Genomic DNA, 25,259 nt, shown 5'->3' on the forward strand with positions numbered 1-25,259 from the left:
GGTAACGATCATATCATAGACAAAAGTAAGGTTAAGGATCATATCATAGACAGAAGTAAGGGTAAGGATCATATCATAGACAGAGGTAAAGGTAAGGATCATATCCTTGACAGAAGTAAGGCTAAGGATCATATCATTGACAGAAGTAAGGGTAAGGATCATATCATAGACAGAAGTAAGGGTAAGGATCATATCATAGACAGAGTAAGGGTAAGGATCATATCATAGACAGAGGTAAGGGTAAGGATCATATCATAGACAGAGGTAAGGGTAAGGATCATATCCTAGACAGAAGTAAGGATAAGGATCATATCATAGACAGAGGTAAAGGTAAGGATCATATCCTAGACAGAAGTAAGGGTAAGGATCATATCCTAGACAGAGGTAAGGGTAAGGATCCTATCCTTGACAGAAGTAAGGGTTAGGATAATATCATTGACATAAGTAAGGGTAAGGATCATATCATAGACAGAAGTAAGGGTAAGGATCATATCATAGACAGAAGTAAGGGTAAGGATCATATCATAGACAGAGGTAAAGGTAAGGATCATATCCTAGACAGAAGGAAGGGTAAGGATCATATCATAGACAAAAGTAAGGTTAAGGATCATATCTTAGACAGTAAGGGTAAGGATCATACCATTGACAGAAGTAAGGGTAAGGATCATATCATAGACAGAGGTAAAGGTAAGGATCATATCCTTGACAGAAGTAAGGCTAAGGATCATATCCTTGACAGAAGTAAGGGTAAGGATCATATCATAGACAGAAGTAAGGGTACGGATCATATCATAGACAGAAGTAAGGGTAAGGATCATATCTAAGACATAGGTAAGGGTAAGGATCATATCTTAGACAGGGGTAAGGGTAAGGATCATATCATAGACAGAAGAAATGGTAAGGATCATATCCTAGACAGAAGTAAGGGTAAGGATCCTATCCTAGACAGAGGTAAGGGTAAGGATCATATCATAGACAGAGGTAAGGGTAAGGATCATATCCTAGACAAAGTAAGAGTAAGGATCCTAGACCGAAGTACGGGTAAGGATCCTATCCTAGACAGAGGTATGTGTAAGGATCCTAGACAGACGTAAGGCTAAGGATCCTATCCTAGACAGAAGTATGGGTAAGGATCCTATCATAGACAGAGGTACCGGTAAGGATCCTTTCCTAGACAGAAGTAAGGGTAAGGATCATATCATAGACAGAGGTAAGTGTAAGGATCCTAGACAGAAGTAAGGGTAAGGATCCTTTCCTAGACAGAAGTAAGGGTAAGGATCATATCCTAGACAGAAGTAAGGGTAAGGATCATATCATAGACAGAAGTAAGGGTAAGGATCCTTTCCTAGACAGAAGTAAGGGTAAGGATCATATCATAGACAGAGGTAAGTGTAAGGATCCTAGACAGAAGTAAGGGTAAGGATCCTATCCTAGACAGAGGTAAGGGTAAGGATCCTATCCTAGACAGAAGTAAGGGTAAGGATCATATCCTAGACAGAAGAAAGGGTAAGGATCCTATCCTAGACAGAGGTAAGGGTAAGGATCCTATCCTAGACAGAAGTAAGGGTAAGGATCATATCATAGACAGAGGTAAGGGTAAGGATCATATCATAGACAGAGGTAAGGGTAAGGATCATATCATAGACAGAAGTAAGTGTAAGGATCCTTTCCTAGACAGAAGTAAGGGTAAGGATCATATCATAGATAGAGGTAAGGGTAAGGATCCTATCCTAGACAGAAGTAAGGGTAAGGATCCTATCCTAGACAGAAGTAAGGGTAAGGATCATATCATAGACAGAAGTAAGGGTAAGGATCATATCATAGACAGAAGTAAGGGTAAGGATCCTTTCCTAGACAGAAGTAAGGGTAAGGATCCTATCCTAGACAGAGGTAAGGGTAAGGATCCTATCCTAGACAGAAGTAAGGGTAAGGATCATATCCTAGACAGAAGTAAGGGTAAGGATCCTATCCTAGACAGAAGTAAGGGTAAGGATCATATCATAGACAGAGGTAAGGGTAAGGATCCTATCCTAGACACAGCATCATATTGCTTTGAAACCTGTCAAGCTATAACAGCCAGTAGTGTTCTGTGTCTTGGGCCTAGAATAGTGTTGCTGTTCTCTGGGCTCTAATAGCTGTTTTAATTATAGTGTTGTTGTGATGTGTGTCTCAACCCTCCCTAGTCCCAGACCTTCCGGCTGCTGTGGAGTTGCTCTTTTCTTAGGCAGACTATTAATGTGCTGACAGAAGGACAAAGGGCTGAAAAATATGTTCACACACACACACTGGCCTCAGAGACAACTTGGCCAACTTGGTTGGAGATTGAGTATAGGAATGTATGCCATGCTGGCACCCAGAGTTCCAAGACAGTTTGGCTACATTCTAGTTAGGATGTAGATTAGAATATTGTTGTTGTGTTCGATGCCAACATGGAAGGTAGTTTGCCAGACACTGTACTGTATACTGAATCTATAGGCCTGCTGTAGCTCTGTCAAACCCTAGTTCACTGCTGCTACTGCTCAATATTTCTGTCTCAAACTTAATCTCTTTGCCACGTTCATACAATAGATCTCTGTATTGCGTTTGGAATTTTGATGTTGACCGTTGTTGACCGTTCATACAAGAGATCTTTGTATTGCGTTTGGAATTTTCTTGTTGACCGTTCTCTACCGTCGTTGACTGTTCTCGACCGTTGTTGAGCGCTGTTGACCGTGTTCTCCCTACTCCCTGAACCGTGCAAGTTGACAGAGGCAGAAGGTTTCTGGAGAGCTTTCACTAAGAAGACTAATTACCTTAAAGTCAACATTTGCATGATTGAGCAAATCAATGCTTTATGTTTCTATCTTCTACTGATTAAGATGTAACACTAGCTACTCTGGAACCTCGTTAGGCAATTTTTCTTGCAGGTTTTTTTCCATTTTCTGCAATGTTACAAACCAGCATATCCTACCCGATCTGAAAACAGTGACGAACATTACATCCTTTCTACGGGCATGTGGGAGGGGTTCTTCAAACGTAACATCCCCCCAAAAATGTACTCACTGGAGGCAGAACATTGTAGCCATTTAGGCTAATACAAAATTCTCCAGAACTCCAAATGAGGCCTGCCAACAATGTCATTTTGAGGTATGGCTACACGAGATAAGGCACTCCCTTCCTCCCTATGTCTCTCTGTGACAACGGCCAGCCAGTACCTGAGGCAGTATTCCTCACATATATACCAAGTACTTAGGGGTTTCTGGTTGAGGAGTTTGAGGTCCAAGGTCTATATGTAACTGACAGAATGGGTACTATGCCTACAAAATTACATGTTTTGAACTAGGTACATAGAAACAAACCATTTTATGGCTCAATTTACCTGCACCCCGTTTAGGACACATCAGATCAGTGTTTCCGCGCACCTTTGTCCTTTTAGCTCAGTAGCTGAACATATTTGTCTTATTTATCTCTGTTGACTTGTGATGTAACAAGATAATGCACAATATAATAACATATAATAATTACTATTATAGTCCTACTCGTAAAGCTTGACATGTTGACTGACTGTTTCAGATCTCGTTTATCAATAGAAATTGTCTGAATGGTACATTGTCAAGGTCAAAACAGCAACAAGAAGAAAAGCTGGTCGCTCTAGAAAAATAATTTCAAAGGAACGACCTGGCAAGTCTTGTCATTCGTCACATCGTGTCAACGGCCTCACCAAGACTAAAACAACCATAAGTACAGGTGTGTGATCTCAAACTGTTCCACAACTCACACACACCCCCGGTGTAGTGGTCAAACCGGTCCTGCACACACTAACACAGCGAGCCGTGTGTGTGTGTGTGTGTGTGTGTGTGTGTGTGTGTGTGTGTGTGTGTGTGTGTGTGTGTGTGTGTGTGTGTGTGTGTGTGTGTGTGTGTGTGTGTGTGTGTGTGTGTGTGTGTGTGCGTGTGTGTGTGTGTGTGTGTGTGTGTGTTTCCCAGGATCCCCTACACACCCATGCACATTTGGGGCAGGACTCAGGAGAGTCAGTGATCAGGAGAAAAACACTCCCTCCTATGTTGTTGTGACTCATTATAGAAACAGTTGCACGTCAATTAGATAGTGTATTAGGCATGATTGTCAAAGTAATCAAATGTAATATTTGTGCAAAAAAAGGTCAAATTATTTAAATCAATATCCAGCTGTGAGTCATGCTTGGTAAAGAGCAGAGTCTTTTCCAGGCCTGGTGAATCACTGAGGCCAAGGATCTGGTGAATCACTGAGGCCAAGGATCTGGTGAATCACTGAGGCCAAGGATCTAGTGAATCACTGAGGCCAAGGATCTGGTGAATCACTGAGGCCAAGGATCTGGTGAATCACTGAGGCCAAGGATCTGGTGAATCACTGAGGCCAAGGATCTGGTGAATCACTGAGGCCAAGGATCTGGTGAATCACTGAGGCCAAGGATCTGGTGAATCACTGAGGCCAAGAACCTGGTGAACCACTGAGGCCAAGGATCTGGTGAATCACTGAGGCCAAGGATCTGGTGAATCACTGAGGCCAAGAACCTGGTGAACCACTGAGGCCAAGAATCTGGTGAATCACTGAGTTCAAGGATCTGGTGAATCACTGAGGCCAAGGATCTGATGAATCACTGAAGCTGGACTGAATGACCATTATGACCAATGCCTATCTCCAAGCCATCCTCCCTTATCCTTCTTCTCTCCTTCTTCTCATCCTCTCTCCTCAATGTGTGTGTGCGTGTATACATGTGTGCGTGTGTACATGCCTGCGCATATGTGTGTGTGCGAGTGTGTTTGTGTGTGATGAGAGTGTTTCTGTCAGGTTGTTATTTGTGAAGCTCTATACTTATCCTTGGCTGTTAAATTATATCCTGGACCTAGAAAACAGTCATCCATGCCTGAGAAGAGGTCGACAGAGTGTGTGTGTTGTGAGTGCATGTGAGCGTGGGTGTGTCTATGTCTGGAGCCTTATCGTCTCTTGATATCGAACTCTTCCTACCTCCCCCATTCTTCAACATAATCCTACCATCCTCCTCCTCAGAGAGAGAGAGAGAGAGAGAGAGAGAGACACACAGAGAGAGAAAGAGAGAGAGAGAGACTGAGAGAGAGAGGGACATAGAGAGAGAAAGAGAGAGAGAGAGAGACAGAGAGAGAGAGAGAGAGAGAGAGAGAGAGACAAAGAGAGAGAGAGAGATGCTGAGGTCATGTGCCTATTATGCCATAAATGTAATTTCCTGCTACGGTGGAGGGTGCTGGTATACCTCCTCCTTAAGAGAGGATGCTGATGCAAGCCATGGCAACACCATAGTAACAGCATCAGCACCAGTAGGTTATACTGTATGCATATGACATGGTCCAGCAAGAACGGGGCTACATTTCATTCTTGGAGGGATATTTTTTTCTGGAGCCCCCCGCAGAAATGGTTTGAAAAAAAATACAGTACCAGTCAAGTGTGGACACACCTACTCATTTAAGGGTTTGTCTTTATTTTTACTATTTTCTACATTGCAAAATAATAGTGACGACATCAAAACGACGAAATAACACATATGGAATCATGTAGTAACCAAAAAAGTGTTAAACAAATCAAAATATATTTTATATTTGACATTCTTCAAAGTAGCCACCCTTTGTCTTGATGACAGCTTTGCACACTCTTGGAATTCTCTCAACCAGCTTTATGAGGTAGTCACCTGGAATGAACTTCAATTAACAGGTGTACCTTGTTATAAGTTAATTTGTGGATTTTATTTCCTTCTTAATGTGTTTGAGACAATCAGTTTAGTTGTGACAAGATGATGTTGGTATACAGAAGATAGCTCTATTTGGTTAAAGACCAAGTCCATACTATGGCAAGAACAGCTCAAGTAAGCAAAGAGAAACAACAGTTCATCATTACTTTAAAACATTCACATTTCAAGAACTGATGTTTCTTCAAGTGCAGTCGCAAAAACCATCAAGCGCTATGATGAAACTGGCTCTCATGAGGACTGCCACAGGAAAGGAAGACCCAGAGTTACCTCTGCTGCAGAGGATACGTTCATTAGAGTTACCAGCCTCAGAAAATTACAGCCCAAATAAATCCTTCACAGAGGCTTCACAGAGGAATCAGGCCTTCATGGTCAAATTGATGCAAAGAAACCACTACTAAAGGACACCCATAAGAAGAAGAGACTTGCTTGAGACAAGAAACATGAGCAATGGACATTAGACTGGTGGAAATTTGTCCTTTGCTCTGATGAGTCAAATTTGGACATTTTTGGTTCCAACCTCTGTGTCTTTGTGAGATGCAGAGTAGGTGAATGGATTATCTCTGCATGTGTGGTTCCCACCGTGAAGCATGGAGGAGGAGGTGTGATGGTGTGGTGGTGACAGTGTTGATGATTTATTTAGAATTCAAGGCACACTTAACCAGCATGGCTACCACAGCAATCTGCACGTCATCCCATCTGGTTTTCACTTAGTGGCACTATCATTTGTTTTTCAACAGGACTGTGACCCAAAACACACCTCCAGGCTGTGTAAGGGCTATTTGACCAAGAAGGAGAGTAATGGAGTGCTGCTTCAGATCACCTGGCCTCCACAATCAACTGACCTCAACCCAATTGAGATGGTTTGGGATGAGTTGGACTGCAGACTGAAGGAAAAGCAGTCGACACGTGCTCATCATATGTGGGAACTCCTTAAAGCCTGTTGTAAAAGCATTGCTAATGAAGTTGATTGAGAGAATAAATACCAAGTGTGCAAACTTTTTGCACAAAATATATTTTGATTTGTATATATATTTTGATTTGAACACTTTTTTGGTTACTATATGATTCCATATGTGTTATTTCATAGTTTAGAAGTCTTCATTGTTGTTCTACAATGTAGAAAATAGTAAAAAATAAAGAAAAACCCTTCAATGAGTAGGTGTGTATAAACTTTTTTTTACAGTTTTATGAATTTAATACACAGATAATGCTGTAAATGTATGGACAGTAATCAAGGCAGAGATCACTTTCTCAAAATGTTCTCTCCCTCTGCCCTCTCTACCTACTTTATAGCCTCATCTCTCTCTCCCCCCTCTATACACATATCTCTTTTCACCATCTCTCTCTCCCTCTTTTCACCATCTCTCTCTCCCTATCTCTCCCCCTCTATACACATATCCTCTCTCTCTCCCCCTACACATATCTCTTTTCACCATCTATACACATATCTCTTTTCACCAGCCTCTCTCCCTATCTCTCCCCCTCTATATCTCTTTCACCATCTCTCTCCACATATCTCTTTTCACCATCTCTCTCCCCCTCTCTCCACATATCTCTTTTCACCATCTCTCTCCCCCTATCTCTTCTATACACCATCTCTCTCCCCTCTCTCTCCCACATCTCTTTCCCACATATCTATTTTCACCATCTCTCTCCCCCCTCTCTCTCCCCCTCTATACACATATCTCTTTTCACCATCTCTCTCCCCCTCTCTCTCCACCCTCTATACACATATCTCTTTTCACCATCTCTCTCTCCCCTCTCTCTCCACCCTCTACACATATCTCTTTTCACCATCTTTCAAACACATATCTATTTTCACCATCTCTCCCCCCTATCTCTCCCCCTCTAAACACATATCTATTTTCACCATCTCTCTCTCCCCTCTCTCTCCACCCTCTATACACATATCTCTTTTCACCATCTCTCTCCCCCTCTCTCTCCCCCTCTATACACATATCTCCACCATCTCTATACACATCTCTCTCTCCCTATCTCTCCCCTCTAAACACATATCTCATACACATATCTCTTTTCACATCTCTCTCTCCCCTCTCTCCACCCTCTATACACATATCTCTTTTCACCATCTCTCTCTCCCCTCTCTCTCCACCCTCTATACACATATCTCTTTTCACCATCTCTCTCTCCCTATCTCTCCCCCTCTATACACATATCTCTTTTCACCATCTCTCTCTCCCCCTATCTCTCCCCCTCTAAACACATATCTCTTTTCACCATCTCTCTCCCTCTCTCTCCACCCTCTATACACATATCTCTTTTCACCATCTCTCTCTCTCTCCACCCTCTACATATCTCTTTTCACCATCTCTCACATATCTCTTTTCACCATCTCTCTCCCCCTCTCTCTCCACCCTCTATACACATATCTCTTTTCACCATCTCTCTCTCCCCTCTCTCTCCACCCTCTATACACATATCTCTTTTCACCATCTCTCTCTCCCTATCTCTCCCCCTCTAAACACATATCTATTTTCACCATCTCTCTCACCCTCTATATCTCACCATCTCTCTCCCCTCTCTCTCCACCCTCTACACATATCTCACCATTCTCCCCTTCTCCACCATCATCTCTCCCTCTCTCTCACCATCTCTCTTTTCACCATCTCTCTCCACCCTCTATACACATATCTCTTTTCACCATCTCTCTCTCCCTATCTCTCCCCCTCTAAACACATATCTATTTTCACCATATCTCTCTCCCCTCTCTCTGTTATTCTAGCAGTAATAAGGCCAGGGATGCAGGTCATTGGTAACATGGGTCTGGATTAAAGGTGTATGATTATATTCTGTCCCTGGGCACTGCATGGAGGGGGGAGAGAGATGAGAGATGAGGGAGGGAAGAGAGGGGAGGGGTGTGGGAGAGTTGAGTGATGAGTGATGAGGACAGCGAGAGGGAGGAGAGGGGTATATACTGTTGGGATTACAGTGTAATAGACACTGAGGTGTAACTGAGGTTCATGGAATACTCCCAGCTCACTCCATTGAACAAGGATTCTAACAGGAGGCGATGGGAACGCCGAACAGGGAACAGAAAGATGTGCCTTAACCGCTAAAACAGGGAAACGTGCCCCCCTCTCCTTTCCTCCATCCTCTTCTCTCCTCTCCTCCCTCCCCTTTTCATTTTCTTCCATCCCTTTTAAACCTCTTCTATTCTCTTTCCAACCTTGTCCTCCCTCTCTCCTCTCCTCTCGTCTCATCTTCTGTATTCTCTATACCATGCCACCTCCCTGCTGTCCCTCCTCCTCCTCCCCAACTACCCATTGCTCTCGCTAACATTCTTGTAAATGTCAGTAAATATAAGTCCGATAGTTCTTCCATGCACTGCTCACAAGCTTCGTGAGACTCTGTTGCTTTCTGATCTAACCTGTGTGCATGTGTTTGTTCTTGGGTGTGTGTGTAAGCACCAAGGCGACGGATGCAGAGATACAATACAGAGTGTGCCTGACTAGTCAAACAAAAAGCATCTCTCTCCCTCCCTCCCTCTCCAGTGGTAAATCAGTCCAGGAAGTCACGCTCTGAGCCAGCATGTCCCTGACACTCATCCTATCAGTCAGTACTGTAGAAGAGCTCTTCTTAACAGGTGCTAGTTAAGAGAGTGATTGAAATAGAGAGAAGGTGGGGGTCCAGGGTTGCCACTGAGAACAGCTGATCCGTGACCCCACTTGTGTGAAATAGGACAAATCTAAGCACCTACCTAATTATTTATTATGGAGTGGCGACAAAGGGAGTGTGAGACGAAGAGAGGACAGACAAAAAGAACACAAACTTACTTTACAAAACACATACACTCAAAGGCTGGGCAGGCTGTTGGGAAAGGGAGAATGGGACTGCATCAGGGGAGGGAAAATAAGAGATTGACCCCAGCCAAGCATCCCTTAGCACCTCTGTATTACTGCAACATACAATATCTCTACAACATGGGCCCTCCCTACAGTATCTAGGCTTTTAATATCTATGTTCGTCCCCCTACAATGCACAGCGCTCTAGATTTATACAACATGGACTCTCCCTACAGTCTCTATGCCTTGCATATCTATGTCCTGCTGTAATACAAATCCCTCTGGACCTCTGCATATCTACAGTATATGAATGTGCCCCACATCTATACTCTGCATATCTATATCTGGCATATCTAGAGTTTGTCCTGAGCTGGGAATGGCCCCTCTCACCCCATAGAATATGGAATGTGCTCGTCACAAACCATGATATAATCTTGTCAGTTTTAAACCTGCTGAATGACAATGGCACCATCTTAATGAATACCTTATCACTGGCAGTGTCACTGCCTGTTTTGGGCTGGCGGGAGAATGTGTGTGTGTGTGTGTGTTTTTGTGTTGGTGTGTTGTATAATGATTATTTAGTAATCAGTGCTATATATTTATCCAAATATATGCCTTTGACAGTGATTATTTGAGGGCTGTGACAAAATAATGGGTTTTGCTGAGTCTAGCCTATTAATTTCTAAGTGTCGCTCCCATCTTAGGATGTTTTTATGAGTGTTGCTTGTGTACGTCTATGAATCTGGGTCTGGGTAAATACACACGCAGAAGGGGGTAGTTCTAGCAGAGATAGAGAGACATCAGACTGATACACTGCTGCTGCACTATACTTATGTAAGACCTCTTCATTAATATTCTATGAGCACTATTCTGAGGCCGGACCTACTCTCTCTCTCTCTCTGTGTGTGTGTGTGTGTGTGTGTGTGTGTGTGTGTGTGTGTGTGTGTGTGTGTGTGTGTGTGTGTGTGTGTGTGTGTGTGTGTGTGTGTGTGTGTGTGTGTGTTTTCCTACATTAGCAGGACCCCAAGTCCTAACATTTTACCTGAATGTCCTGAAATGTTAGAAAAGTTTTTTGGGGGTTATTACTTTTTTCAGGTCCTGAATTTGTTCAAATTATATTTTAAGCTTAACAGTTAGAATTAGGGTTTTGGGGTAAGGTTAGGTTTAAGGTTAGCATTAGGGTTAGGGTTAGGTTTAAGATTAGCATTAGGGTTAGATTTAGAGTTTTGGGAAAATATAATTTTTAATGGTCAAACATTTTTACACTCCAAAAAGTCCTGACATTTCATAAAAACAAAATGTGTGTGTGTATGTGCATTCTTGCTTGCATGTGTGTGTGTGTTCACTGCATGGACATGGCCAGAGTGTATGTATCTGTGTCTTCCATCTGTGATCAAGGTCGGCAGGTAGCCTAACCATAAAGAGCACTGTGTTCTACATCTGCATTGCATCTACATCTGCAATCAATGCATTGCTTGCATTGATTGATTGATTGATTGGTCCAGAAATGGAAAGGTCGCTGGGTTAAATCCCTGAGCCGACTAGGTGTAAAAATCTGCCGATGTGCCCTTGAGCAAGGCACTTAACCCAAATTACTCCTGTAAGTCTCTCTGAATAAGAGTGTCTGCTAAATTACTCAAATGTAAATGTGACCAAAACCCTTAGCTAGTCTGGGACAGGCAACATGTCCATACAAAATGTTGTCCAGTGTTGGTGTTGTACAGTGTTGGTGTTGTACAGTGTTGGTGTTGTACAGTGTTGGTGTTGTACAGTTTTGGTGTTGTACGGTGTTGTGCAGTGTTGGTGTTGTGCAGTGTTGGTGTTGTGCAGTGTTGGTGTTGTACAGTGTTGGTGTTGTGCAGTGTTGGTGTTGTACAGTGTTGGTGTTGGTGTTGTGCAGTGTTGGTGTTGTGCAGTGTTGGTGTTGTACAGTGTTGGTGCTGTGCAGTGTTGGTGTTGTGCAGTGTTGGTGTTGTACAGTGTTGGTGTTGTGCAGTGTTGGTGTTGTGTAGTGTTGGTGTAGTGTTGGTGTTGTGCAGTGTTGGTGTTGTGCAGTGTTGGTGTTGTAGTGTTGGTGTTGTGCAGTGTTGGTGTTGCACAGTGTTGGTGTTGCGCAGTGTTGGTGTTGTACAGTGTTGGTGTTGTGCAGTGTTGGTGTTGGTGTTGTACAGTGTTGGATTTGTGCAGTGATGGTGTTGTGTAGTGTTGGTGTTGTGCAGTGTTGGTGTTGTACAGTGTTGATGTTGGTGTTGTGCAGTGTTGGTGTTGTGCAGTGTTGGTGTTGTACAGTGTTGGTGCTGTGCAGTGTTGGTGTTGTACAGTGTTGGTGTTGTACAGTGTTGGTGTTGTACAGTGTTGGTGTTGTACAGTGTTCTCACTCTGACTGTTCATTTTCTCTATCACTTTCTGCCCCTCTCTCTTCCTCTTTCTATCTCTCCCTCTTCTTCTCTCTCTCATAACACAAATAGACACATACGCACTTCCACTGTGGAATGCAGCATCTCCAAAAGTCTCTGAGAATATTTCATTTGGGAATATTTGCCACTCAGGTGACACCCCTCTGAGTGAATGTGGTATAGACCATGACATTCAGTCTCACCATGGAGTTTAATAATAACTAGTGCAATCTCTGAAGGTGTAGACGTATGGTTGTGTACACACACACACAAATTAATGGATGTACATACACACACACACACACAAATTAACGCATGTACACACACAAATTAATGCATGTACACACACACACATACACACACACAAATTAACGCATGTACACACACACAAATGAACGAATGAACACACACACACACACAGACACACACAAATTAACACATGTACACACACACACACAAATTAACGCATGTACACTCACACTCACACACACACACACAAATGAATGCATGTACACACACAAATTAGAGCATGTACACACACATGTACACATACACACACAAATTAACGCATGTACACACACAAATTAATGTATGTACACACACACAGTCCACATTTTTTACATGTTACCACAGACCACAGACCACACACTACAGGCCTCACATCACAGACCACAGACCACACACCACACACCACAGACCAAACACCACAGACCACAGACCACACACCGCAGACCACACACCACACACCACACACAACACACCACACACCATACACCACACGCATCTAAACCACACCAGGTTGAACTATGTGTGGGCAGGTAGGGTTGAACCACGTTTAAACCACCCAGGGTAAGACGGGTAGTGTTGGCATGGTGATCTGTTCCATGTTCCAACCACATCTCTGTTTCTATTACCTCAGACTGCACTTTTTTAACATGTCTAACAGAATAATGACACACAGTGGACAAAAGCATCTGTACAGGAAGTAGCACAAACGCCCGCAGGAAGTAACGATCTCCTTTCATAAGCCACCTGATATGCGGCACTGTTCACTGTCAGAAACACACACACACACACACACACACACACACACACACACACACACACACACACACACACACACACACACACACACACACACACACACACACACACACACATAGCTGTAACTTAATCTTAAGATGCTAGTAAACCAGTCAAACACCCACACACCACAGGCCACACACCACACATCACACACCACACACCACACACCACACACCAAATCAAATCCAATGTTTTTGTAAAGAACTTCTTAAATCAGCTGGTATCTCAAAGTGCTGTACAGAAACCCAGCCTAAAACCCCAAACAGCAAGCAATGCAGGTGTAGAAGCACTATGGCTAGGAAAAACTCCCTAGAAAGACCAGAACCTAGGAAGAAACCAAGAGAGGAAAAAGGCTGTGAGGGGTGGCCAGTCCTCTTCTGGCTGTGCCGGAAGACCACACACCACACACCACACAATCTCTCTGTTGGGAGCTCACAGCAAAACATCATTCCTCAAAGACCTAACAATCTGATACTGCTATTGAATAGGCTTGATTAGGCTCATATCTAAAGTGTTAGAGATTATACCCTTTCATTTAATGAAGCATTCATGACTTCATGCCCCCCAAAAAATATTTATGTACTGAAAAGTCAAGTCAAAGCAGTTCACCTTTGAAAGGTAATCTTATAATCAAAGCTAAAATGTACTTTAGAGTCTCCCCTCCCTCTCCCCCGCTCCCTGCTTCTCTCTCATTGGTCGGTTTGAAGTAGCAGGCATCATAAAGATGAAGTTGTACAGGAATCCCAGCAGACTCCAGGAGCGTGCTCAGACTTGACTTCCCTCCTGTCCCGTATCAACCCGTCCCAACCCCTCCTCAGCCCGAGGGGCCCCACCAGACCAGACGAGGGTGGCCAGCCCAAAAACACACCTTCCCTTGCCCCCACTCACGAGAGCCTGACCAGATCAGACCACCACCCGGTATTAGTACTGAGAACACTTAAACACTATGACATACCTGTACTGTCTGTCTGTCTTACAATGTAACACCACTTACCCCTGAATATCTGGCTGCACATCCTCCTTTACTTAGACACTGTGATATATCTTAACCCCCATGTACTGTATAATATCTAATCCCAAATACCTGGCTAATACAGAGAGCCACGTTCCTGGAAGAATACAGAACAGTACAGAACAATACAGTACAGTACAGTACAATACAATACAGTACAGAACAATACAGAACAGTACAATACAGTACAGTACAATACAGAACAGAACAATACAGAACAGTACAATACAGAACAATAGAGAACAGTACAGTGCAGTACAGTACAGTACAGTACAATACAGAACAGTACAGTGCAGTACAGTACAGTACAGTACAGTACAGTACAGTACAGTACAGTACAGTACAATACAGAACAGTACAATACAGTACAGTACAATACAGTACAGAACAATACAGAACAGTACAATACAGAACAATAGAGAACAATACAGTACAGTGCAGTACAGTACAGTACAGTACAGTACAGTACAGAACAGTACAGTACAGTACAGAACAGTACAGTACAATACAGAACAGAACAATACAGAACAGTACAATACAGAACAATAGAGAACAGTACAGTGCAGTACAGTACAGTACAGTACAATACAGAACAGTATAGTACAATACAGAACAGTGCAGAACAGTACAATACAGAACAGTACAGTACAATACAGAACAGAGCAGTACAGTACAATACAGAACAGAACAGAACGATACAGAAGAGTACCATACAATATAGAACAATACAGAACAGAACAGTACAGTACAGTACAGTACAATACAGAACAATACAGAACAATACAGTACAGTACAGTACAGTAGAGTACAATGCAGAACAGAACAGTACAGTACAGTACAATACAGAACAGAACAGTACAGTACAATACAGAACAGTACAGTACAGTACAATACAGTACAGTACAATACAATGCAGAACAGTACAATGCAGTACAATACAGAACAATACAGTACAGTACAGTACAGTACAGAACAGAACAGAACAGTACAGTACAGTACAATAAAGAACAATACAGAACAGAACAGTACAGTACAGAACAGTACAGTACAATACAGAACAGAACAGAGCATTACAGTACAATACAGTACAGTACAGTACAATACAGAACAGTACAGAACAGTACAATACAGAACAGTACAGTACAGTACAATACAGAACAGAACAGAACGATACAGAAGAGTACAGTACAATATAGAACAATACAGAACAAAACAGAACTATACAGAACAGTACAGTACAGTACAATACAGAACAATACAGAACAGTACAGTACAGTACAGTACAGTACAATACAGAACAGTACAATACAGAACAATACAGTACAGTACAGTACAATATAGAACAATACAGAACAGTACAGTACAGTACAGTACAGTACAGTACAGTACAATACAGAACAGTACAGAACAGTACAATACAGAACAATACAGTACAGTACAGTACAATATAGAACAATACAGAACAGAACAGTACAGTACAGTACAATACAGAACAAAACAGAACTATACAGAACAGTACAGTACAGTACAATACAGAACAATACAGTACAGTACAGTACAATATAGAACAATACAGAACAGAACAGTACAGTACAGTACAATACAGAACAGAACAGAACGATACAGAACATTACAGTACAACACAGAACAGTACAGAACAATACAGTACAGTACAGTACAAAGCCCTTAAAAGCAACATTGAAAACCATGTACTTGGTTAACTTGTTAACACAGAGCATTGAGATCCCTCTCATAGCTTGTAAAGCTCCAGTATTATAACATCAGAAACAGACAGCCTTTTGTAGACCTACGCATCCAGTTATAGTCCACACTGTTAATACCTGAAACACTAAAGGTCTCTCTAGAAATCCCTGGCTGGTCTGCTCTGTCCTCATGACTCATTCATACTGTCTCACTGTCTCCCTGTAGAATCAACACCAGGCAGCAGGCTAACAACACAGAGGGAAGGAGACAAATAACATTTTACTGGCCAGCACTACCAGCACCACCACAACATCCAGCTGAACCCAGAGTACTGTGTCAATGCACTGTAAGAACATTACATTTCATTATTTTGCCTATTCATCTACTGCCATTTGTTTCTACAACCATGTGTACTACAGAGGAGCCAATGTAGCTGGGTGAAACATCCAACTAGCTACTGCTCTACAGTATAGTCTACCGCTCTACAGTATAGTCTACCGCTCTACAGTACAGTCTACTGCTCTACAGTATAGTCTACCGCTCTACAGTATAGTCTACCTCCCTACAGTATAGTCTACCGCTCAACAGTACAGTCTACCGCTCTACAGTACAGTCTACCGCTCTACAGTATAGTCTACCGCTCAACAGTATAGTCAGTCTACTGCGCTACACTACAGTATACTACCGCTACCATTTCTACAGTATAGTCTACCGCTCTACAGTATAGTCTACCTCTCTACAGTACTAGCTCTACAGTACAGTCAGTACGTATAGTCTACCGCTCTACAGTATAGTCTACCGCTCTACAGTATAGTCTACCGCTCTATAATCAGTATAGTCTACCGCTCAACAGTACAGTCTACCGCTCTACAGTACAGTCTATCGCTCAACAGTACAGTCTACCGCTCAACAGTACAGTCTACCGCTCTACAGTACAGTCTACTGCTCTACAGTACAGTCTATCGCTCTACAGTACAGTCTACCGCTCTACAGTACAGTCTACCGCTCTACAGTACAGTCTACCGCTCTACAGTACAGTCTATCGCTCTACAGTACAGTATACCGTTCTACAGTACAGTCTACCGCTCAACAGTATAGTCTACCGCTCAACAGTACAGTCTACCGCTCTACAGTATAGTCTACCGCACTACATTATAGTCTACCTCTCTACAGTATAGTCTACCGCTCTACAGTACAGTCTACCGCTCTACAGTATAGTCTACCTCTCAGCAGTATAGTCTACCGCTCTACAGTATAGTCTACCTCTCTACAGTATAGTCTACCGCTCTACAGTACAGTCTACCGCTCTACAGTATAGTCTACCGCTCTACAGTACAGTCTACCGCTCTACAGTATAGTCTACCGCTCTACAGTATAGTCTACCGCACTACATTATAGTCTACCTCTCTACAGTATAGTCTACCGCTCTACAGTATAGTCTACCGCTCTACAGTATAGTCTACCGCTCTACAGTATAGTCTACCGCTCTACAGTATAGTCTATCGCTCAACAGTACAGTCTACCGCTCAACAGTACAGTCTACCGCTCTACAGTATAGTCTACCGCACTACAGTATAGTCTACCGTTCTACAGTATAGTCTACCGCTCTCTACAGTATAGTCTACCGTATAGTCTACTACAGTATAGTCTACCGCTCTACAGTATAGTCTACCGCTCAACAGTATAGTCTACCGCTCTACAGTATAGTCTACCGCTCTACAGTACAGTCTACCGCTCTACAGTATAGTCTACCTCTCTACAGTATAGTCTACCTCTCTACAGTATAGTCTACCGCTCTACAGTATAGTCTACCGCTCTACAGTATAGTCTACCGCTCTACAGTATAGTCTACCGCTCTACAGTATAGTCTACCGCTCTACAGTATAGTCTACCTCTCTACAGTATAGTCTACCGCTCTACAGTATAGTCTACCGCTCTACAGTATAGTCTACCGCTCTACAGTATAGTCTACCGCTCTACAGTATAGTCTACCGCTCTACAGTATAGTCTACCGCTCTGCTCAACAGTATAGTATAGTCTACCGCTCTACAGTATAGTCTACCTCTCTACAGTATAGTCTACCGCTCTACAGTATAGTACAGTATAGTCTACCGCTCTACAGTATAGTCTACCGCTCTACAGTATAGTCTACCGCTCTACAGTATAGTCTACCGCTCTACAGTATAGTCTACCGCAGTATAGTCTACCGCTCTACAGTATAGTCTACCTCTCTACAGTATAGTCTAGTCTACATTATAGCTCTGTACAGTATAGTCTACTCTACAGTATAGTCTACCTCTACAGTATAGTCTAGCTCTACAGTCTACCTCTCTACAGTATAGTCTACCGCACTACATTATAGTCTACCTCTCTACATTATAGTCTACCTCTCTACAGTATAGTCTACCGCTCTACAGTACAGTCTACCGCTCTACAGTATAGTCTACCTCTCAACAGTATAGTCTACCGCTCTAGTCTACAGTATCGTCTACCGCTCTACAGTATAGTCTACCGCTCTACAGTATAGTCTACCGCTCTACAGTATAGTCTACCTCTCTACAGTATAGTCTACCGCTCTACAGTATAGTCTACCACTCTACAGTATAGTCTACCTCTCTACAGTATAGTCTACCTCTCTACAGTATAGTCTACCTCTCTACAGTATAGTCTACCGCTCTACAGTATAGTCTACCACTCTACAGTACAGTCTACCTCTCTACAGTATAGTCTACCGCTCTACAGTATAGTCTACCGCTCTACAGTATAGTCTACCTACCTCTCACAGTATCTACAGTATAGTCTACCACTCTACAGTATAGTCTACCTCTCTACAGTATAGTCTACCTACTCTACAGTATAGTCTACCGCTCTACAGTATAGTCTACCGTCTACTACAGTATAGTCTACCGCTCTACAGTATAGTCTACCGCTCTACAGTATAGTCTACCGCTCTACAGTATAGTCTACCGCTCTACAGTATAGTCTACCTCTCTACAGTATAGTCTACCGCTCTACAGTATAGTCTACCGCTCTACAGTATAGTCTACCGCTCTACAGTATAGTCTACCTCTCTACAGTATAGTCTACCGCTCTACAGTATAGTCTACCTCTCTACAGTATAGTCTACCTCTCTACAGTATAGTCTACCGCTCTACAGTATAGTCTACCTCTCTACAGTATAGTCTACCGCTCTACAGTATAGTCTACCGCTCTACAGTATAGTCTACCGCTCTACAGTATAGTCTACCGCTCTACAGTATAGTCTACCGCTCTACAGTATAGTCTACCGCTCTACAGTATAGTCTACCGCTCTACAGTATAGTCTACCGCACTACATTATAGTCTACCTCTCTACAGTATAGTCTACCGCACTACATTATAGTCTACCTCTCTACATTATAGTCTACCTCTCTACAGTATAGTCTACCGCTCTACAGTACAGTCTACCGCTCTACAGTATAGTCTACCTCTCTACAGTATAGTCTACCGCTCTACAGTATAGTCTACCAGTCTACTCTACAGTATAGTCTACCTCTACAGTATAGTCTACACAGTATAGTCTACCGCTCTACAGTATAGTCTACCGCTCTACAGTATAGTCTACCTCTCTACCTCTCTACAGTACAGTCTACCGCTCTACAGTATAGTCTACCGCTCTACAGTATAGTCTACCGCTCTACAGTATAGTCTACCGCTCTACAGTATAGTCTACCGCTCTACAGTATAGTCTACCGCTCTACAGTATAGTCTACCGCTCTACAGTACAGTCTACCGCTCTCTACCTCTCAGTATAGTCTACCTCTCTACAGTATAGTCTACCGCTCTACAGTATAGTCTACCGCTCTACAGTATAGTCTACCGTATAGTCTCTACAGTATAGTCTACCGCTCTACAGTATAGTCTACCGCTCTACAGTATAGTCTACCGCTCTACTAGTATAGTCTACAGTATAGTCTACTACAGTATAGTCTACCTCTCTACAGTACAGTCTACCTCTCTACAGTATAGTCTACCGCTCTACAGTATAGTCTACCGCACTACAGTATAGTCTACCGCTCTACAGTATAGTCTACCGCTCTACAGTATAGTCTACCTCTCTACAGTACAGTCTACCTCTCTACAGTATAGTCTACCGCTCTACAGTATAGTCTACCACAGTATAGTCTACACAGTATAGTCTAGTCTACAGTATAGTCTACCTTCTACAGTATAGTCTACCGCACTACAGTATAGTCTACCGCTCTACAGTATAGTCTATCGCTCAACAGTACAGTCTACCTCTCTACAGTATAGTCTACTGTTCTACAGTATAGTCTACTGTTCTACAGTATAGTCTTCCTCTCTACAGTATAGTCTACCTCTCTACAGTATAGTCTACCGCACTACAGTATAGTCTACCGCTCTACAGTATAGTCTACCGCTCTACAGTATAGTCTATCGCTCAACAGTACAGTCTATCGCTCTACAGTACAGTCTACCGTTCTACAGTACAGTCTACCGTTCTACAGTACAGTCTACCGCTCAACAGTATAGTCTACCTCTCTACAGTATAGTCTACTGCTCTACAGTACAGTCTACCGTTCTACAGTACAGTCTACCGCTCAACAGTATAGTCTACTGCCTCATAGGACCGGCAGGCAAATGCTATGTCACCACGGCACTCACAGCAGCTCTCATATCAACACTGACACACAGACGCTGGGGCAACAACAAACAATACACTGCAATGAAACACTGCAACACACATATTGTACAACTCATACATCTTAATCACAGAAACCAAATGAACCTGCTAATCTGAATCATCTGAAGAAGAGATTTAATTAAAGCTTGTTGCAAAATGGTATTGTTTCAGCTTTCTGAAACAGACTGTGTGGGAAATCCCAAAACAGGTTATACTTTAACAGTGATTGCATGGAGATGTTTTGTGACATACGACTAGTGACAGGGACTATATTGGGAAATAGCTTTTAGCTGGTACTTGAGCTCCACATTCTGAGATAGTGATTAATATGCATTGGCTGTGTTATGAACCATTTGAATGAACGTGATATTATATATCAGGCTTATATGGTTGTTTGTATGAGATTGTTCTCTCTCTCACCCCTCAGCTACTGCCTGGAAGACCAGAAGAAGAACACAGGACACTTTCTCTCTCTCTCTCTGCCTCTCCCTCGCTTTCCCTCGCTCACTTTGCCTATCTGTGTGTGTCTCTCTCTCAGCATTATATTTACTAATGCGCACTTCGATGCAAAGTATAGTATGAGGGGAGAGAGAGAGAGAGAGAGAGAGAGAGAGAGAGAGAGAGAGAGAAAGAGAGAGAGAGAGAGAGAGAGAGAGAGAATAAATAAATAAATAAAGGTGTTTGGTTTTGACAGGCTGCCAGACATCTCTGCTTATTCCCTATTATCCCCACTGAACACAATGTCACCACTTCTCCCCGGGTTGTCTGAGGGACAATCACGTGTCCCCAGCATCCAAACCCCAACAAATCCATCAGCCCCAATCCTAGATAGACTATTTAAATGGTGTACTCATCGTACTGCCTCATCTTCAGGGTACTGACCTTAAAGGCGTGTTTTCGGCTGATGTTATCCGACGTCTGCACTCCTCCAATCCCAAAGCTGAGCAGAGGAAGACTTCCCAACACTCCTTCCTCCTTCTCGTCTGGATTGGAGGAAGAGGAAAAAAGAGAACAAATGAAGATCAAAATAAACAACAAATCTGAGAAACAGATCTAATATGATCTGATGGGTCTTAACCTACAGTGAGTAAAGAGGACTGAATGGTAAACACAGTCAGTTCTGCTGTGACAGTCGGTCCTCTCCTCTAGTTGTAGCTGTGGGTGTAGCTGGCTCAGTGAGTACCATAGAACCTCCCTGGAACAACAGACCTCCGTCCCACTCTAGGGGAATCCTAGAATAGATATCCATGTTGGTCCAGCAGTCCAGTGAGAAGTGACAATACACTCAAACTCTCTTCAACACACTCACACATACTGGTGTAGATCCAACGATAGGCAGAAAAAAACAAGCTGAGTGCTGGGAAAAAGGAGGAGTGCACAGGAGAAGCTCTTGTGCTGATTAAATAATGGAGCAGATGATGAACATTTCGGGGGCTGGAGATGAGGCTGGCAGGGTGTCCACTGTAGCTACTGCCCTCTCGCTCTGTCTCTGTCTCACTCTCACTCTGCCTGGCTTTCTCGTTCTCTCGCTCGGCTGTTCGCTGTCTCGTTCTCTCACTCTAGCAGAGCTGTACTGCAAAGACACAAGCCTTTCTCTCTTGCAGATCTCATGTGTGTGTTTGAGAGAGAGCGAGAGAGAGACAGGGGGAGGAGGGAGGGAGCGAGAGGACTGAGGGGGAGGCATGGTGTTTGTGTTTGTGCAATCATAGAGTACTCTCTGCGCTGTGCTCTCTGTGTGTGTGCGAGTGTGTGTGTGTGTTTGTATTAGCGATCAGCCCATGTGACTCAGTGTTGCTGGAATCCTGAATTATGGCCTCCAGCCAACTGTACCTGCCCTCTCTCCAACAATCAGAGAGCAGGGTGTTCTGCTACACACAGACAGGTAAATAGCCACCTCTCCCTCTCTCTTCCTGTCTCCCACTCTCCCCATCTCTCAAACAAACAAATTCAAACCTGACCTCACATGTTCTGTATTTCATGCAAAAACTCTCACACACACATGCATAGTAAGAGACACGTGCTCATTCTCATACACACAATAACTGAAAATAAATGAAATACCCCACATATACTGTAGGCTACCAAGTTGTACTAAATATACGGCATCATACAAACACACACAAATAATGTATGTAATGAGAAACAATGTGATTTATTGCCAAACAGCCTTTCACATCCTGAGGAGAAACTTGGTGAGGAGAAATAGAGTTCTTATTGGGAAACATGTGGCAGAGCCTCTCAGCATTCAACAACCAATCCTGTCCCCACCCATGGACACAGAGGCAGAAGGAGAGGCAACACACACACACACACACACACACACACACACAACTATACAACTCTGGAAAAACACATTTCTGAAGACACTCCTGCTGGCACACACACTTTTGAAGAAGCACAGTAATTGAAAGGTCCCCTACAATGACAGGTTTCCCTGTGAAAATGTCACCTCATTCTGACTCATACCATGGCAGTCTGACTCCTGGCTTGCATTCCCTGCTGCTGCTACTGTCACACCTGTTCGCGTGCGTGCATGCGTGTGTGTGGATGAAGGGTCAGCAGTAGTAAATCAGCTCTCTGACAGCTGTGTATTAGCATCCCAAAACAACAGCAGCTCAACACTTCTGAAGATGGCAGTTACATAAAGGGCTAACACTCTATTTCACTGAGAGTTACTCTAGGTGTATGCCCAGGGCAGCTCGGACATTGGCGAAGTAACTTGTGAAGTAAAGTCCTTGATTGTGCATACAGTCTTGGACAGTCAGGATGTTTTGAGAAACTTTAGAGATGGGTGTGTTATGTAGGCTAGTTATTAGAGATACAGACCTGGAGGGATGTAGGTTCAAATCCCGGGTGGGGAAAACCTATAGACACTCTCCTAATGTCCAGAGCACCACCAACACTACTCCACCTCTCCTGGCCAGGACAGCTGGCACGCTTTGACAATATGTCCCCAAGTCCCAACAACAAAAGACCTTGGCCTCTTTCTGCCCATTTCTCGCCGCTCTCTCCTTGCTGGCATGGAGACCGTGGCAGTAAACTGCACAGTCACACATTCTCCATTGTCATGTCTCCCTCCCTTCCTCTCTCTTTTTCCACAACACAACTAGGAGGGAAGGGCGGGAGACTAAAACAACCCATGAGACGTGTGCTGAATCCAGAGAGAGGAATCACTGTAACCAGAAGAAGAGTCCCATGTGGCTCAGTTGGTAGAGCATGGTGCTTGCAATGCCAGGGTGGGGGTTGTGGGTTTGATTCCCAGTATGAAGAAAAATATATATTTCACTACTGTAAGTCGCTCTGGGTAAGCGTGTCTGCTAAATGACTGTAATGTCATCAAGAGAAGGGGTGAAGAAATGGAGAACCAGTAGAAAAGTGAGTGTGGCTCAGGAGCAAGTTGCTGAATGTGAATGTGGAAAAATGACAGTGACTCCACATTGAGCTATTAAATCACAGAACAAATGGAACAATTCCATATGAAAGACGCAAGCAGGGATTTTTTCCTGACTATTCTTATCATTTAATTTATCTTCTTTGCTTTCCTTATTCAGGTCAGATTTGCATCTGTGTTTACGGGATAGGGTAGACAACAGGGCCAGTTCCAGGTTAACTACATGCTGAAATACAACATGAATTTATTCAACATTAAAACTAGTCATATTAATATCTTAAAACTACCCTTTTTGATGTAGCTTATCTTCAAACGTCACATTTCCAGAGTGGGCTCTCTGGAACTTTTAACGATATGACCAATTATAGTTATTTTACCAATCACAGCCCTCCTTTGGGATTGCACATTCAGTAAAATCACCAGCAGAGTTCCTTTTGAATCCATTTTCCCGTTCACTGTGTTGGTGGTGCTCATAAAATGTATCATACATTCAGAATTAGCAGAGAAACTCTGAAATTTGATGTACTTGTATATTGTTCCCAACAATGCATTTTTAAACAAACAAAATCAAAAAGAGTCGTTTTTAAATACTAACATCAATTTGTTTTATGTTGAATTCATGAATGTGACTTTGTTTTCTTCAGAATCTAGACATACTCCATATGTTAGTGTACACTATAAGTATAACGAGACCAAGATGTTGTGTATCATGTGTGGTTCACAGATCATAGGGTCTTACAGGAGGCATGTCGGGGTCTAAAAAGGGCCTAAAATGGCCACTTTCATCATGATTTTTAAAAACAAGGTTTGTGATACAATGTAAAAAATACAAATAATCAAACCTCCTTCCTCCCAATTAAGTTGCTCCGTGAGAATTGCCAGAACAATTGAAATACCAAAAATATTTGACTCTCCCGCTGGCGTGGTATCACCCTCTAGTATTAAAACAATGTCCTAGTTGCATCCTGTAGTTCACAGGATCCAGGTAGATCCACTAACACATTCACTCATCTTGTTCAACTTTTAACCTGGAGTTCACACTCTCTCAGGACTAGGAAAAGGTGTGTTTGGACAAAGTCAACAGGGAAGAATCGTGTCACATACTCACGCATTCACTCGCACACAGAGACACACAAACACGCTCACACACACTCACACACACACAGGCACACACACGCAATCATGAACACACACACGGATTCATTTACAGTAGCTGTTAAGATCTTGTCCTTGGTTGTAATGGGCAGGTTGCTTTTGATGGAACCGTAACAGCAGTAATGGTTAGATAATGACTCTGACAGAGATATGAACCAGCCCTACAGTAACTAAACAGACAGACAGACAGACAGACACACACACACACACACACACACACACCATAATGGCACCAGAATATCATGATCTGATTGGTAGGGGCAATAAGTCCACTGAACTGTTAAAGAA

The 25,259-nt window shown here is 43.0% G+C and overlaps 1 protein-coding gene across 1 annotated transcript in view; it reads right to left on the reverse strand.

The window, feature by feature from the left end:
* Positions 1-25,259, reverse strand: part of LOC135541639 (pleckstrin homology domain-containing family A member 6-like) — a 243,192-nt gene that overhangs the window by 89,210 nt on the left and 128,723 nt on the right. The window contains 1 exon segment of the mRNA XM_064967954.1: positions 21,308-21,408. Within this exon segment, the coding sequence (XP_064824026.1) occupies positions 21,308-21,408 (101 nt within the window).

The sequence above is a fragment of the Oncorhynchus masou genome, chromosome 6, assembly GCF_036934945.1.
Source record: "Oncorhynchus masou masou isolate Uvic2021 chromosome 6, UVic_Omas_1.1, whole genome shotgun sequence".
NCBI classification, from domain to species: domain Eukaryota; kingdom Metazoa; phylum Chordata; class Actinopteri; order Salmoniformes; family Salmonidae; genus Oncorhynchus; species Oncorhynchus masou.